Raw genomic sequence first — 17,915 nt, 5'->3', positions numbered from 1 at the left:
GTGTGTTTTGGACCCGGATCATGTTTCGTTACAATGACATGACTTGGTGATCATTTATCATTCTATTATTTCAGAGCTTGAGATCATGCCACGTGGATCCATATTCATATGGACATCTGGCCCTATAAATTGCCGCCAACTATTTTAGGTCACAATACTTCATTTATTACTTTTACACCCAATTTTATAAAAAAAAATTTGATCTCAACGAACTGATTTAAGTATTAAAGAATCTTTATTGGGAACTGTATAAAGAGACTAATGAACATTTTCTTTTTGAAATAATCAAACACCCAATCTAAATTATTCTCAATTCCTGACTCGAATCAATTAGGTTGGCAGGGACTAATGGATTACTTGAGAGCTATTGATGTTGAGTACTTTACGCGTTGTTTGGATAATTTAAAATTACTTCCGCAAATGTTAAACTATTCAACACTCATTTTGAGACATTTTCCTATTTCATTATTATAGAAACCAAAACCACATATTATGCATATATCCTTGTCATGTCGGACACTGTTGGTTCTTGTTCCACATTTCTAACACACCAAGTAATATTCGAATTATAAACCATAAAGCCTTATCTCCCTTACAATTTTTTTTTTTCATAACAAAATCAAGTCCAAAATGGACAAGACGTCCCATGAGGGCTCCGATCATGATGTGTAAGTACACACCTCATCATTTGGTGCCCTCTTTGTTGATAGTTTCGACTCTCATCCTCGTCAGCAAACGAGAGGAATTGTGCGGCTTATAAACTCCAAAACTTCTTATTTGTTGTGAGGCATTTTCTAGAGATAAAAATATATGGATCCCATAAGAGAGGACAGGACCTCGTACAGAACTCTTTGAGACGCTTGAATCTAAATCAACTCATCACTGTTCTTTATTTTTAGTTAGATCTTAAATTTATTAATATTTATTTTTTTAGTAAGACAGTATCTTAAAATAATATTTAATTATATAAATTAACATATAACTTTCTCATAAATATAATTTTACACAAAAGTAATAGTATGGCGTCATTTAATTTTAAGAAATAATAATGTAGAAAAAGCTACAAGAGCAGGATGGAAAGAGCATTGCATGTACATATTTCAAATTATTATTAAGTCAACTAAATTCAAGAACAAGCCAGCTTCCATCTGCTTAATTACAAGTTTAATTATGAGATTTCATTTTAAATGACATGGAGAGTTACGTGCGCAGGATAAAGTTTAATTATGATTAAGACTGATTGATATTATTTTTTAACGTTAATAACATCTCAAAATAACACTAATAACATATGTTTGATGGCTTAGCTTAATAACCGCAACGAAAAGACTCATAATCTAAATGGATCATCGATGAAGCCTAACTTAGTTGGCAAAATTGAGGCCCCACAACTTTAGAGGTCATAGGTTCGAACCCCGCTATATGCGTGGGATGTTGTTTCTATTGCATAGTAGGTATTGTCTATTGTAATAGTAAGTGTTGGTTAGATTTAGTTTATTTGATATTATTGATCAAGATATGATTGTTGTAATAGTTTTTGTTAGATATTGATACTCGACAGAAATGACTATAATTGGTTTATCTCAATTGATATACTTGTCGTATAATTGATATACAATTTAGAAAAATCGACCCATCATATAATAAATATATTATAATTATTATGTGATTAGTTCGGATGGAACAAATATGATCCAAATAAGAAATTTGCGAGAAACAAGTGGAACAAAAGACAAACTAGTTCAACAGGACACGCTAACTACAACATATATATATATATATATATACCAGTGAAATTGTTTGGGTTGACTTAGTCCTCGCAACAATGGATTATTAAAAGGTAAGTATTTAGGTTACCAACCCACAGCAGAATTGAAGTGGGTTAATTAGGAGTCATGTTGGACTATTTACAGTGTAAAACAACTTGCTAATATTATGACACTCGTCCAACATAGTATGTTTTAATGACATGTCTTATATATGTAGAATACATGTCCTCGTTAGTTTTGACATAACCAAAATTGATAAATTGAGCTAATTATTTTTAATATAGAAAATAGCAGATAAATATGTTATTCAAATGTATTTGTATGTATGTGCATGTATATATATAATGTATAAATATTTATATGTAACAACAATTGTATTGAATTTGTGTCGTATCAAGTTTATATATGTAAAGCTTTAAGATCATATAAGAGGGTTGATGCAAAATCAGTGCAGGAAGATCAAGAAAATTGGTGACCTAATTATAGAGTCAGGGACTGAAACCCTGATTAATAGTACTGGTAACAATAACAGTTCTAAGATGGCGAAATCCTTGAAAGATGGTTAAGTTTCGATCCGTATTAAGAATATTAGCGCCGTACAAAAAAGAAACGAAGGATTTATTTGGATAATTTTAAACTCAAAATATTACAAGTCCTTTAAACTCTAAATTTGAGCTGTTTTTTGTCGAATAGTAATGAATTTTAAATTTTCTATATGCACAGAGTCATTTGAAATTCTTTATCTAAATCATTCTTTTCAAGTCTAAATCCACCAATCCGAATATAACCTAAATGGAAAAATATACTTCCTTACAATATATATATATTAATTCATATATCAAACAACTGTGGATTAAATTAAGCATAAAATACGTGGGATCGATATTAATTAAACATGTGTTATAAATTTCTTACCATTTAAGCTATATATGATGGTTAATGAGAAGGTTTAAACACAATCCCAACAATCACATAATTTTCCAAACAACCCCTAACAGCAAAAAGCTTTGGTCTATAGGTGAAGATAAGTACTAATGTAGGGTAGTTGTCTAAACCCTTGTACTTTTTACCCCATCTCAGCCAATTACCCTCACAATCTATTCTGGCAGGGGGTTGAACAGATCAAATTAATTAGGTGAATTGTTGTTGGCTTTCTCAAAGTTTACAAGCCAAAAGCTATAGCCCAAGTATGATCATATCCCTATATTCAAAGGGAAGCTTTTCATATCTCTGCAGCTTAACTTAATCTAAGTTTTGTGCATCAAAACCTATACATATATATATATATATACATGTATAAATTGCTTCCCACCTAACACTCTATAAATCTAAATTTGATCCATAAACCTAGGTAAACATTAATTGTAATCCTGTGTGCATGGAAGGCGAAAACTACCCCTATTTCTTTGATGCGTCTTCTTCGTTTTCATTGAATAATAATACGCCTCTCGATGTTGTGGATCATTCCATGCAAAACCCTGATCATCATCTTCATGATCATCAGTTCCCTTGTTCTGATCAGATTGATTTGGCTGGCTTTTTGGGCGCTGGTTCGTTGGAGCAGAACCCGGTTCCACCGTTGCCTGGAGGGAGTATCGGGGACGTCGAGAATGTCTGCAGAAACAAGGGTAAGGTTGGTAAGAAGAAGAAGTATGTTCCACCGAGGGTGGCTTTCCATACAAGGAGCGCTGAAGACATTCTTGATGATGGATACAAATGGCGGAAATATGGACAGAAGTCTGTCAAGAATAGCGTCCATCCCAGGTATGTAAATGTTTTTGATTCATTGGATCAAATGTTTGTGTAGTAATTGTATGATTAATTCATTTTTTATTAGTACTATGTGTTAATTGAGTAAACTGATCATCTATAGAGAAAATAAGGTAATTGATACTTCATATATATCATAAATAGAAAGAAAAGTTATAGATGGATGCAGATAGGTAGATACGGTGCTGAAAAAACAATCAAGCTACTCAATATTCGATTCGAGATTGATTGATAGAAGCTCGTTGGAGCTTGATTCGTTAATTTACTAACTCAAACTTGAACTTCTATTTTTGTTTTGATAAATTTTCAAGCTTGATTTGGAATCGATTCGATTACCAAATATAATAAAAAAAATACATTTGAAAACATCAAATTCTCAAATTCGAGTTGCGTCTGATTTAACTAAAACTCAATAATAATTCAGACAAGTTTAAACAATGATATATTCAGATTGATTCGACTAATTCACCGCCCGAGATGTATAGATAGATAGGTATAGTACTAGAAATTTTCATGGATGTAACATCAAAACATACTAATAATCATAAATGATGGAAGAGGTTGCACTTTGCAGTTTATTATTCATTTGACTCTTGATTTTAATGCATGTTATTGCTAGTTCAAAGAAAATTATTTTAGAGTTTAGAAGTACCAAGGTTTATGAAATTGTCTTATAGTCATTTGAAACCTAATTAAAATTTTACGAAGCTTAAAGTTGTACGAGGATCAAAGACAAGACAATTAATGAAATAATCCATGAAAAGTAGATTATATAGTTCCAAAAAAAATTATTCAACCACCTTTTACTGTCACTAACACCACCGATTATTGATAACTGGAATTTTTTAGAGAAAATTAGTGGAATAATTTTTTTTAATTGAAAAATATTTTCTCGCAATATGAAAATGTGTTTTCATGCTACATGAGATTTGTCTTAATTACAACTAGAGGATAACTGGGAGGTAGTTGCAATTTTTTAAATAACTAAAGGATAATTATAATTACAACAAATCTCAAGAAAACCAATATAATTTACCCTTTTTTTTAAGTAATATTCCCTAAGATTTACAACTTTTATCAAATTCATGGAGCATTTACTGCTGAATATCACACGTAATGATTAGTTTCATGAGAGAAGAATTAAAAATCTCAGATGCAAGTCCAAGTTCCAAGTAATTAATCTAATATTTGCTCCTCTGATGAACATTTCTATTTGACATATATTCCCTTCTGTGTCGCCATTAAGGAGTTATTACCGCTGCACACATCATACATGCAATGTGAAGAAGCAAATCCAGAGGCTCTCGAAGGACACCAGCATTGTTGTGACAACATATGAAGGAATTCACAACCATCCTTGTGAGAAACTAATGGAAACTTTGAGCCCACTTCTCAGGCAGCTTCAGTTTCTATCAAGATTCTGAAAAACATTGGTCGGTCAGGCCTGGCGATGTTCTGTACAAGACTAACCTGCTACTTGGTTGATGCCCAAGAACTGTACACAGATGTGAAAATAAAAAAATGAATGTTATCTGTAATTACACAAAAATGTAAAATTTCTACTGTCCTTGCCAATTATGTAAAGTTTGTTCTTACCATGAACTCTCATTGTAGATTTAGGAGTAATAAGAGGATCTAACGATGGCCTACGACCCTGTTGGCCCTGGAAATCCTTAAGAGATAATGAATTGCATTGTCCCACAAAATACATAGTCATAAGCTAGTGTCTGGTTGACATTGAAATGTACTTTGAATGAGTCTTAAATCATCAGTGACAACCGGATCAGCAAGTACTTCATCTATCTGCATATATTATCATCGTAGTACAGTAATATTACACCGTTAAACCTTCATAAAAGAAGGTTTTATGTACCTGATCAGATCTTACCTATGCTTTTACCCAGACAAGCCAGCAGCTTAAGAAAAAGGAAATGTGGTCTAATAAACAAACAAATGAGAAGGGGTTGGGTCAAGTGGAGGATTATACATCTCATGCGCTCTTGATAGCTAATTGTTAAAATACAAAGAATGACAGCCAAATTGGGAAATGTAAAGAAAAACATGCCCCAGTTTGGCTACCAAGATATACACACACACACACACATATATCTCCAAAATTACTTGTAGCTCGAGAACTGCAGAGTTGAATGATCTTCAGAAGATATTCGGGCGACGGTTACAGCTGGAAGGTACCTAACTCATGGGAATGTTGTAAGAGCTTTATTTTTCTTGCACCAACCCATTCAAGCCTATAGGAGAGATCAAGATTGTGGATCAAAAGTTTCAACCTGTCTGTTTCGCTCAAAGCTTTGTTGTACCGCTGCAACACAAATGAATGGAGAGAAGGTCGAAACAGGTTCTCCATAGTAGAATTTTGTCTTGTACTCATGCTCAAGTAGCACCATTCAATATAATTTATTCAAGTTAGAATGAACAAAACATAATAATTTTTCGTGGAATTTGTATAAAAAAGTCTTGAGCGGACCTTATACATATGCATTAAGATTTCAAATCAAGGAATTGCCTTGTTAATGAGCTCCCTATATCTTTCAAATGTGGATAATACAGACAATACATGAACATAAACTAAATCAATTCAAAGATAAAATTACAGTCCAGATTTCCAACAAATTAATGCATCCATCTAGAGGTGGCAATATGGGTGGAACCCCATGGTTCCAACCCAACTCACCTAGTTCTGGGTCGGGTTGGGTTTAAAATTTTCTAATATGGGTTCAATATGGTTTTGTTTAAATAAATTTGAATAGATTATGGGTCTTATATGGGTTCTAAATTTCTAATGGGTCTTAAATAGGTTCTTCATGTTTAATTTTCTATTAATTTACTAAAAGTAATTTTAGTAATATAATAGAATTAATGAAAGATATTATTATAAATTATAATAATGAGTTCACTATAAGTCCTACATGGGTTGGTGATGGGTCTTAAAGTCATTAGAATTGATTTAATTATACTATATATTACTAACTACTTTTACATTTCTAACTTTTCACACTTTTATGAGAAGCACAATTTTCAAATTTTATCTAGTAAATTATTATGTTTTAAATTAATGAGAAATAAATTAAAGGAAAGTGAAGAATTTTATATAATAGTCAAAACTTGCAATTCATATATGACCATTAAAATTCTTTTTTTTTTTTTTAATAAACTAACAGTATACAATTATATTATAAATCTAAATGAACATATCAAATATCAATATCTAATAATAATTTTGTAATGAACTAACATGTAATATTATTATTGTGATTGAAAATTGACAATTCAATGTTAGAATGAATCACGGATAAATTGATTGCACAACTATTCAACTCATCAATTGTTTCGAAAAATGCGGTATTTTTTAATACTTTACAAGCTTTTCGTTTTATATTTAACAAATGAATCTTTAGTGTCACCTGATTACTTTCCATAAATAATGAATAATACAAATATAATCATATTATATTACATTAAAGTTGTATTAAAAATATTGTCATCTTATTATTATTATCTAAAAATTCAAATTTTGTAAATATTCAATATAAAAAATGAGTATCATCGACCCAATCCGACCCGTTTCCAACCCGTTAATTTAAACGCATTTTAAACCCAATTCATTTGGCAGGATCCAAACCCGACCAACCCGCCCATTTGCCACCCCTACATCCATCCAATGCTCATTCATCCATATTCTTTGTTATTGTGTTGTTATCTTTCTATGGTGGATCCTGAAGCCATATTTCAGGCTGAGGTTTTGTTAAGAGGAAACATATAAACTGAACTAATAATTTCTTGTCCTTCCTTCTTCACACCTTATTCATTTACTAATTTGTGTAGCTTCCATCACTGTTCTCTCTCTTTCTGCACTGACTAATACAAGAATATGAAAGATCAATATGCATCGGAAAAGTGTCAAAGTTAGAAAAAGTTACCGGTGAATTGCCACGCCCATCGTCACGCAATACGCTAGCCATTATGCTAGACCTAGTAGAATTCGGTGAAAACCCCTCCCAGGGAGGCACGAATATCAGCTTGGTGCATTGGACAGGAACAAAATTTCTGCTAAGTTTCTCCCACCACACAGATCCCAGTGACCACCATCTAATCATCAACCCAGTCTCAGAAAAAGCAACCAGCCCCTGAGGAAAAAGAAGAAAGAAAGTGAGGGGGTGGGGGGAAATTCAAACATCATAAAGAAGCAGATACAGAAAACTTTTAGAAATCACTAATAACCGTCACGTCATAAGGAACGTATTCCCACGACATTCTATACTTTTACTCCATCTGCTGTGATGTGAAATGTAAAGACATCAACATCACAGTTAAGCTGAATTATGCGAATACAGTACCAACAGAAAACTAAAGTGGCAGGTCAAATAAACATAGAAAGACCACGCCTTGCATCATGTCTAAAAGAGTAGGTGCAAGTTTTGCTGGAGGAGAAAAAGTGAAACTGACAAAAAAGTTTCTAAAATTGTGAGGTGTGCATGTGAAGGTACCAGGGGCCTGCTATTTCCAATGGAAGCTAAAAAAAGTTTCAAGCAAGGACCACAACAAATGAACACTGTATAAAAGGTGATTGGATAACTAACTTAGTATTGAGTTTTCAGTCAAACTAATCAAATCACTTCTTAAAAAATATTAATCATCCCATGAAAACCTTAGACTGTAAATGTAAAGAAGAGGAAAAACAATATTTTAAATGAAAAAAATAAAAAGGTTCTTCAGACAATATCTTATAGATACCAACAGACAAGCATGCAAAGAGCAAGAGAATCTAAGAAATGTATTTAGGCAGTCAATATTTCTCCAAACCATAGTACCTTTTGGCAAAGGCCTAAGCGACATCTCTCTTACTTTCCAAATTTTTGAAAAATACAATTCTACGAAGAGGGCTGGTTGCTCACATCTGTTTCCTAGAGTTAACTCTATGGAATAGGATCATTGCTTGGAAAGCTTAACTCATGAATTCTCAACGCAAAGATGCGCAGACATGTGAAATACAACAACTTAAGGACTAACGGATAAAAACTCGTTTTATGAAGGTATGTGGAGTTATTAGATATACCTCTCCATCTGGTGAGAAGCTTAGAGCAGATATCGCAGTGGTAGTGGCCGTTTCCAAGGTTCCTCCAAGCAAACTTGGAAGTCCTGGAGGTCCACTGGCATCCAAGACCTTTATCTTGTTCATGCTACAATGAAGTTGGTGAACAAACTTGTGAGAACAAATTTAGAAGCAAACAAGATGCGTATAACCAGGTGCAAACAAGCAGAATAACAGAATGGTAATATTTCATTTTTTTCCAAGGTAAGGCCAATTCTATAACAAAAGAAATGTACATCAAGGTGGAAATATCCACAGCTTACACAAGGAAATCAACAGAGCTACTCTAGAAAATCCTTCAAGAGAACCTACAAGGATGCCAAGATTGATATGGGTATTTCATTCTCTACTCAACCATATATCAGTCATGCTTTGAGGAACTTTCTTTCACCAATTAAATTTGGCGACATTGACAATGACTCTTTGCCATTGGATTGTATAATTGTAAGATGAAAAGTTGTTGCCAGTCACCTCCTTGCCAAGTCATGTTTTTACTGAACAAAAAGGGCCAAACTCTAGCCCTTAGCCATACACCAAAAGGCTTATGCCTGTCAGAGAAATGAAATAACAGCACCACTATACGTGGATTGCACCTACAAGTAGATAAAGAATGCCTTTTTGTTGCTGAAAAAGTGACGAGAGCATGTGCTTGACATACAAGAAAAAAGAACGGCTTCTTAAAAGAGCTTTTGCAATTCAATTGACGCCATGTTAAACTGAAACTAGCCTTATTCCTTGGTCGCAGGTTATGGAACAAGGTTTTGCCAATAATGTTATCATATCGGTGGAAGTTGGTTCCCACATATGTCTAACAAATAATGTAGACATAGGTCAGGGTAGAGAGGAAAAAGATATATGTCATGAAACACAAATTTTCTGAATTCAAATGACTACCCTTCAATTGAGTTAAAAAATTTACTTGAAATGTAATCAAGACAAACTAATAATACTATAAAATTTAGATGAGTGCAGTTTGCAACTTCAATTAGCATAATTGATTACCTTTGCATGTCATACACCCGAATACTAGCATTATTAATCTCTCCAATCGCATCCCCCACTGCCAACCTCGTTGATGTATCATTTAGGGCTACCATAGGAAACACACGCACAACTTCTTTCAATGCCGTCATAGAACTTTGGAGACAACTTTTGCGCATGGTTGAGTTACCCGGATCCATTGTCTGTAATATAAAAATGACCACCTGCAAACCTGTCTAGATGTTAGGAGAGTAAAAATCACTGTGCCTCACTCGTTGGAGGCATAACCATGTACCACATCTTGAAAGTACTAAAGTAATTGATATTTTGGCAATGTAGGTTGCAAGAATTCAGATGAGACTTAAAAAGATACATTGACAGTGGTTACAACATGGTAAAAGAAATTTATATAATTAGAAGAAACACGGCACATCAAGATAAATTACAAATTATGACGCTTCCTCCCTAGCCTTTTATACCATCATCTTCTAAGGGACCCAGAAAACACGTATCTCCCAAACAGAATAATCAAGTCTGAAACACAATAAATGTTTTTATCAAGATGAAACATCTACAGAAGTTAATACTGAGAAATACAATACTTTGCTTTCTCCATGAAACCTCAGAGTGTGAAGGACTGATCCAACATATCATATATCAAAAATGAGTACAAGAACAACTTTGCCTCCCTTCTACTTCAGACTAAAGTTATTTAAGCAATCATAATCACTTAATAGAAACCAGCCTCTAATACAGTTATTTGAACTTTATTCTCCAGCATGCAGTATTAGCATAAAAATAAACAACTTCAACAAGTTTAATATGCATCACTCTTAGAAGAAAATTTGAAGAATATCCAGAAAAAATTATATCTTAGACATCATAACAGCAGCTTGTAAATTGTTCCTACACACCTTATCCAGATATGGAGCTAAGTTTCTTGGAGAACCGCGGACAACCCTGATCAAGGTCATGAGAGACACGACATGAACAGGTGAATCAGATGCAGTGGACCAGATTTGGCTTTCAATAACATGCAGAAATCCAGGTACGTCAGCCATTGCTAAGCTTGGAAGAAGAATCCCAACTAAAGTCTCCCGAATGCTAAGAGATGGGGCAGAATTTTGTGAAGATGCATTAGCTGATGTACTGCTTACGCACTCAACTTGAAAGAATACGTCCGCCATCAGGCGAGGTATTTCAGAACAAATGCAAGCCTTCCACGTACTCTCCATTCCTTCAGCTAAAATCTCTGCTGCTGCAGCACTATACTTTTCATTGATGGCCATGACCAATTTTACCAGTGGATGTACCGTCACCATGGCAAGGCTTGTTTTGACAAGGCTAGGATACCATACAGCCAATGCAGCAGCAACAATTATTTGAGAAGTCATTGCGTCCTGAGTTGTTGCCCCTACACAGGAAATCCAGTCTTGCTCTTCATATGATTCCAACCATGATGTTATTTCAGACTCTTCCTTGACAAAGTCCACTTCATTTTCCATTTTCGCATCAGATATCAGACATGCTGCAGTTGTATTATCATACTTTTTCTCTGATATTCCAGAAGGATGTATGTCACGATTTAGAAGCTGATTGGCTCTTGAATAGGACAGTGGAAGAGGAATAGCACGCGAAGCAGCACAGTGAAATAAAGAGCGAGCAGCCATTTTCACATGTTCAAACTCATTCTGCCAAAAGCTTACTAAGAGCTGTAGGAAGAGAAATAAGAGAATTACTGTAATGCTTATGCTGCAATGCAAAGCCACATCATAACAAATGAACAACCAACCCAAAACTTTTACTAGGTTGTTTGCTTTCAGATTGTACATCAAATTATATTCCATCTGAACTGATGGTGTATACTCAATTTTGCTTTTCTTTCTATGTTTACTTACTCTGGAAGAATGTAAGAACTAGGAACAGGGAAGGAACCAACATATAATGTTGATTGGAAGGAAATTTTGTGCAAAACTATATATACTGACAAAATAGGAACACAGGGACCCAGGGATGACTCGATCATGCTACCCTAGCTGGTCAATTTCTGGTCGGAGGAGGTGTTGAAGGATAAAGAGAGCAAAATGAATGAAGAGTATACATATTATTGGTGGATACTTGATCAAGAGAAAAAGTCATTAATCTTACTCTTCCTCAACAGAAGCCAGAAGAGAAATGTGTTTCAGTTTCCAAGTTGATATCGTCTCCTAATAGTTAGAAATCAAACCTAAAAGTAACCCTGCTTCTTTTTGCTGCATATATAAGCTTCTAGAAACTAAAAGTGTAGATTTCGGCAACTAATTCCAGCATTATAGTAAGTGTGAATGATCAAGGATGATTTTCTGTTGATCAGTTTAATTTTCTTCTTGGGATGAGTGTAGTCAATAATTAATTCAGATAACTTAGAACTCATAAATGTGGTGGATTTTCATTTCCAATGCCAAGTTCTACTAGGAGCAAAATGGAAAAGAAAGAAAGAGGACAAAACAGTAGTTTCCAGTCATCAAGTTAAGAAAATGTCAAGTAACAAAATCCATTCACTTAATGATTTTTTACATGTTACCTGGAGCTGAGGAGGTTTGATATCCGAAAATTTTTCCGCAAGTTTCCGGGTATAAAATGCTGCCAAAGCACTGAAGGGAAAAAACTCTACATCAGTACCCAGAAGTCCAGCTAACTCGCAGGTTTTCACATGCCAGAACAACATTATTGGACCATTTTCTCTTACATTAGTTTGCACGACGGTTTAATAATACATGCTATGATGCTTAAGTAGGTCTACATTTCATTACACAGTAACACCAAGTATTAAGGTGCTAATTTCCTAGGATGTGGGAGAATTTTATAACTAATCAACCTTAAATGAAATGCTGATATAGTATGAAAGTGTAAAACCATTTCACCAAGAACTCAAAACAAATTGAAGTTGTTATTCATTTTAACCATATTCGTATAGTTTAAAAAGTGCTCTACCTACTAGCTGATGAACAAGAATGAGATAAGCTGATCAGATGCTGGGCAAGGGACACCATTGTTAACGATCTCAAGGCAGAATACTCAGATGAAGATCTCCAGAGCTGTAATGTTAACACAATTAACACATTAATGCATCTAGATACAAGTTGAGTCAGGGACAGTAATAAAATTCTAAATTCATTAAAGTACCTCTAGAGTTAAATCAGAACCTGGAAATGTTAATGTCATTGAACCCCTATCCCCCAGTATTCCAGAAGATACAATAAATGAATCAGGTCGTTTGAGCTTCATTTCAGTTATTAGCAAGTTATCAAGCTCGTCATCTACATTCCACAAATGCAGAAATGACAAGCTGAACTGAAGTAGGCATCCTTCAAGCGACCGAACCCATTGGTGATGTTCCAATTTAACAGAGGGTCCATCCGAAGCACCACTGCTTTTTCCGTTCACATGACGAGGGCTAGGAATCTCCATTTCCAGTTCCTTTGAAGGAGCATTCGCCTTTTGATAAGCATCACCTTTAGGTGTGCTAGTTCCAGCTCCCTTCACATAAATTCTGCCTCCAATATGACTGATGTCTTCCGACAACTCATGCATAGAACAAAGAGACATCAAGGAAGTGAGATCAAAACACAAAGTGGAAACTCCAGGAAAAGGAGAAGAGCTTTTAATTGGATGCTTGTCACTTTGGAAGACCACTGATGTGAAACAACCTGAACGTGCACTGCTTCCTTTCATAGCATTTGATGTTTCATTTGGTTCACTGTTACGTGCTGTGGATATCTGTGAAGAAATTCCCTTCCCAGAAACTTTTGGATGAGATTGTGAAAGCTTCATTGGCTCAGTCACTGGAAAAACTAAAGAGGAAGCCGAAGTATTTCCATTCATTAAATTTCCGGACAAAAAGCTATCATTGATTCCTTTAACGAAATGATCAAACATTGAATGCGCAGCAGCTCCACGAAGAAGTCTCTCACGAGCACCTGTCTTTACATCCCAAATGTATAGAATATCAAGGGCATCACCTTTTTCTGAACGGTTTGGACACAGACATGCTATGTAACTTCTTACACCATCCCAAAGGACTTTTGCAGGAAAGTAAAGATGTCCCGGAAACAATCTTTCCACCCTCAAAGTCTGAAGTGAAGCAAGGGCGACACATGAGTCATCCCCAACAGTTAAAAAGCAATCACTCCATGGGTATTCGCTTTGACGTGGAGGAAGAATTATTTGTCGCACTGGTGCTACATGTTGGTGCAATACAGCAATGGGATTACCAGAGTCAAGATCCCACATGCGAACTGTGTAATCCATGCTACCTGACAGCAAAACATGATTTAAACTACACCCCGCAGACCTACTCACCATTTGATGTGAAGCTAAACAGAGCACTGCTCCCGTATGGCCTCTGAGACGGTGCTTTTGTCCATGTGAATCTGCTTCGTGAGGCAGATTTTCAATATGTGAATCAAATGCCATGAAAAACATGTGAAACCTAACAATCTCAATATCACCACTCAAGAAGCCATAAACAATGGCGTGAGGAGCTACATAGTTTTCGGATATAACCATTGACGAAGATACTAGTTGAGCTCCTGGGTAAGTAACATATCCGCGATTACTTGAGTATTTGCTATCTGTGTCACAGGGAGATAGCACAGTATTTCTCAATGGAGTCATCCCATCGAGCATAACTGTTCCTTCTTCGAGGGCATCATCATTTGTACCCTGAGTTGTAGAGGAAGAGGAATCCATAACCCATTGATCAAAAAGATTACCTTCCCCAAACATTTCACATTCCAAAGGAAGCTTCCCATAATTCTCGTTTTGCGGAGGTAAGAGCCAAATAGTAACATGCGGTCTCCAAAATTTTTGTTCCTCGACATAGAAGCAAACTGACTCAACACGAAGCAGATACTTATTTACAGGTATAAAAGAAAAGGATAGTCTCACATCAGAAGGATACGATACAGATGGGACGACAACTAGAGGCTCAAACTTGAATATATTGCTCGGGTATGATATCCTGTATATAACAGCTGCACCTCTGTTATTCCACGCTATAAATTCTTCCACAAAACCATCAATTGAGATATAAGTATCATCTCTTAGGAATACACCACCTATTACATATAATTTATCTTCAAAACACAGTTGATCATCTGAAAAAGGTATCTTGCCTAAAACAGTTCCACTGTCTGCTTGCCTAAATATGCAATATGTTCGATGCACAAGGGCCACAACACACCCACACTTTGAAAAAGACAGTACAGATCCATTCTCAATGGAATCATCTGCCCAGTCCATTACTTCTGCAAGTGAGGAATCCTTTGGTACGACAGGCACATTTTGCACCTTTGGATGAGTGTCTTTCATTATTGGCAAATATAGTACCTTACCAAATGAATCAATAATCATTACCAATTGCTTCTCCACGTCTTCTGAGGGCAAAACTACAGCCATGGACTTCAAAGGTCCAATAGTTATATACCCATGGAAAACTGTTTGAACTATTGTAAGGGTAAATGAGTCAATGATTATAACTGTACACTTCGAAGGATTTGGGTTTTGTAACTCTCTGTCCACCGAAGATTCAGTTCCTTCCACCGCATCAAGCAACCCATGTTCTTGGCTGACAAAAGAACAGGTAACACATACATATCTCCTATTGTCCGGCAATGGCTTAATCATAAACGGACTCCCTGCCCAAGGAGGAATTTTTCTTCTCCTTCTGCAGTGTCCACTTGATCTGCTCCAAACGCACAATACACCATCACTGCAAGCACTTATTAGCGATTCACAATTGACTGAATTAGGAACTGATGAGACATTACTCGAATTAGCCAACTTTCCATTTTCAGATTCCTGAACAGGAGAACAAATCCCTAGATCAGCTATTGGAGCAGCATGACCACACAGCAATGCAACTGGTCTCATTTCCTGATCAATGAACGAGCATTACAATAATGATAAGTTGCCTCTATAAGATTAAGAAATTAAAAACTTAGATTATTGTAGTACTAGGAAAATACTAAATGTATAAATATACTCAGGTAAGAAGTTCTCGGAGAGGGTTGCCTTTTGTTCCAGAACAAGACTTGCAATGAAATAGAAAAGTTTACTGTCTTTAAAGAATATACGACATATACTGCAAACTAATCTTTATAGAAACTAAACAGAGTAGAGAACAATGCGATGTATATCTAAGTTATACATGCAGTAGTAGAACTTTAAAGCCTTTTTTGGTCTACACACGAAATGAATTGGAATAAAGAGTCTGTGGATTCATGATATCAAGACATATCATCAAAAGATTGTTAGTCCAAATGATGGTCTGCAGGTTTATCATGGATGGTGAAGGGATAGAAATAATGAAACTTTCACTTCAGAAATTTGCACTTGCCCCTTTGAATTTTGGACCCATTGCCTGCAGAATTTCAATTTATTTTTTAATCTATCAGTAAACCCTCTAACTGTATCACTATGTCATCTGAGACCATTGTAGGACATTCCACCTAGATCCAATCACTTGATCAACAGCCAACAAGTGCTAAACCAGTCATATTTTTTCTAGACGAAGAACAAACCAAGTTGCTGCTACAGTGTCTCAGGGACTCAAATTTCATGGACTTGTACATATCATTAGCATTAACCAGAAGCCACAACACACTGGTAACCTGTACTTCTCCTCCCTCAACTAACATCCTTGTCCTAAAAAGGAGAAAGTCAAAGCATACTCACTAATATACATCTAATGATAAGCCTAACACACTCAAATCAACAGCAAAAAATTTTCAACATAGATCAAATGCAATCGGAGTAATAAAAAAACTTCGACTAGATTATCCACGCTAAAATTTCCAGACGCATAAAATGCAATGAATTAAGCCAATAACAAACAAAATAGGCACATTCATAAGACTAAATCAGAAGATATGCATATAAGAGTAAACAAGAGCTCAATTTGATAGCATTCTCCATCTGGAATTTGTGTCAAAATGGTACAGGCAATTACTGAAAGTTCCGTTACCGCTTCTTGCTGAGAGGAAACGAGGTTCCACCAGATGATGGAGCCATCGGATCCACCGGTGTAAAGAGTGGGCGGTTCGTGGAGTGCGGCGACAGCGGTGACTCGGTGAACCGGTGGTGATCCTGACCATATGCATGCCAGCGATTTACACTTCATCGGCTACTCAATCTCTGGACCGGTCGGTATTCCGTTTGGGATCAACAATTTGCTCGGGAGCTGCTGAGAGTGGTAACACTGGAGGCGCAGCTTACATCTTCAAACTCGCAATATTGAAAGGATTTCTCGTGTTGGCAATTTATGGGGAAATTTGTACTTTTGCTCCACAATATGGATTTTGTTGCATTTTCATAGTACAATTTACGCGTTAGCATATTTGGTTTCAGGGTAAATTGTAACCAACTCTATTCAAATTTTGCATAATTACGAATACATCTCATTATTTAAAAAGTTATTAATATTCTTGATTTTAATGATTGTCTAATAATTAGTTCAATCCGTTAGATTTCTATTTATTTTTTATGGTGAACTCATCAAAATATTTCTATGGATTAAAAATTATAAAAAAAAATTTTGGACTAAGTGGATAATTTTCTATAATTTTTAGGATTTTTTCATCCATCCTATTCAATTTTTTTATAAGTTTTAAATTTTTTAAAAAAATAAAAAAAATACAGTAAGGCAAAATTGACAAATTCATACCTCCATTCAATGATCACATAAATTCTTCAAACATCAAGAGGTATTTATAATTATTCAAATAAAGAGGGGGTATTCATAATTATGACAAATTTCAGAGGAGGTTATTGTCATTTACACTTTGGTTTTATAACATAAAAAGTTGTAGTATTTTTAGTTTTATAAAATAAAAAATCATGATATATTTGATCTTATCGGCTAAACAATTATAGCATTTTTTGTTATTATGTATACAAATCACCTCGTTTTTTGAAAAATTACATATACATCCCTAAAAATGACATTACATAAAGGATAAATTGCATAGAACTCATTTGTATTTTCAAAATTTAGCTAAAAACCCCCTATGTAAAAAAATAGACAAAAAACCGCCTGTATTTTTTAATATCTTGACATACTCTCCCCTTCCATTAAGTAAACTCCAACGGCATTGATTTTTCATTGAATTGGCCGTTATATCCTTCTTTACCTAATTTTTTTTTTTTTGCCTATTTTTTTTAATACAGGAGATTTTTAGCTAAATTTTAAAAATTTAGGAGCGTGTGCAATTTACCCTTGCGTAAACTACCCATATTTTTTGGTT

At 35.0% G+C, this 17,915-nt stretch overlaps 2 protein-coding genes across 3 annotated transcripts; one reads left to right on the top strand and one right to left on the bottom strand.

Annotated features, from left to right (window-relative positions):
• On the top strand, positions 3,040-5,806 carry LOC105164226 (probable WRKY transcription factor 43). Its single transcript, XM_011082838.2, has 2 exons — positions 3,040-3,533; positions 4,786-5,806. The coding sequence occupies exons 1-2, from the start codon at positions 3,148-3,150 to the stop codon at positions 4,961-4,963; spliced, it is 564 nt and encodes a 187-aa protein (XP_011081140.1). The 5' UTR covers positions 3,040-3,147; the 3' UTR covers positions 4,964-5,806.
• On the bottom strand, positions 5,590-16,958 carry LOC105164050. 2 transcript variants are annotated; one of them, XM_020694476.1, is made up of 9 exons: positions 16,637-16,956; positions 12,796-15,546; positions 12,604-12,707; positions 12,194-12,263; positions 10,545-11,342; positions 9,652-9,854; positions 8,614-8,737; positions 7,478-7,684; positions 5,590-5,859 (listed from the first exon to the last, which is right to left on the bottom strand). In XM_020694476.1, exons 1-9 carry the CDS (start codon positions 16,790-16,792, stop codon positions 5,716-5,718), a joined length of 4,557 nt encoding a protein of 1,518 aa, XP_020550135.1. In that variant the 5' UTR covers positions 16,793-16,956; the 3' UTR covers positions 5,590-5,715. The 2 variants fall into 2 exon arrangements, 1 of the variants encoding a protein (XP_020550135.1); XR_002287228.1 differs by lacking the exons at positions 5,590-5,859; positions 7,478-7,684 and having other exon boundaries at positions 9,652-9,862; positions 16,637-16,958.

The sequence above is a fragment of the Sesamum indicum genome, linkage group LG6 (genome assembly GCF_000512975.1).
Source record: "Sesamum indicum cultivar Zhongzhi No. 13 linkage group LG6, S_indicum_v1.0, whole genome shotgun sequence".
In the NCBI taxonomy this organism is placed as follows: domain Eukaryota; kingdom Viridiplantae; phylum Streptophyta; class Magnoliopsida; order Lamiales; family Pedaliaceae; genus Sesamum; species Sesamum indicum.
This window is presented reverse-complemented; position numbering and strand designations above follow the sequence as displayed.

Excerpts from the sequence above, each read along its gene's own strand:
- LOC105164050 (XM_020694476.1), bottom strand. The coding sequence starts at position 16,792 with ATGAAGTGTAAATCGCTGGCATGCATATGGTCAGGATCACCACCGGTT. Across the intron at positions 15,547-16,636 it reads TTTCCTCTCAGCAAGAAGCG|GAAATGAGACCAGTTGCATT; the intron begins GTAACGGAACTT and ends TTCATTGATCAG. Across the intron at positions 7,685-8,613 it reads GCTTCTCACCAGATGGAGAG|GGGCTGGTTGCTTTTTCTGA; the intron begins GTATATCTAATA and ends CTTTTTCCTCAG.
- LOC105164226 (XM_011082838.2), top strand. The coding sequence starts at position 3,148 with ATGGAAGGCGAAAACTACCCCTATTTCTTTGATGCGTCTTCTTCGTTT. Across the intron at positions 3,534-4,785 it reads AAGAATAGCGTCCATCCCAG|GAGTTATTACCGCTGCACAC; the intron begins GTATGTAAATGT and ends GTCGCCATTAAG.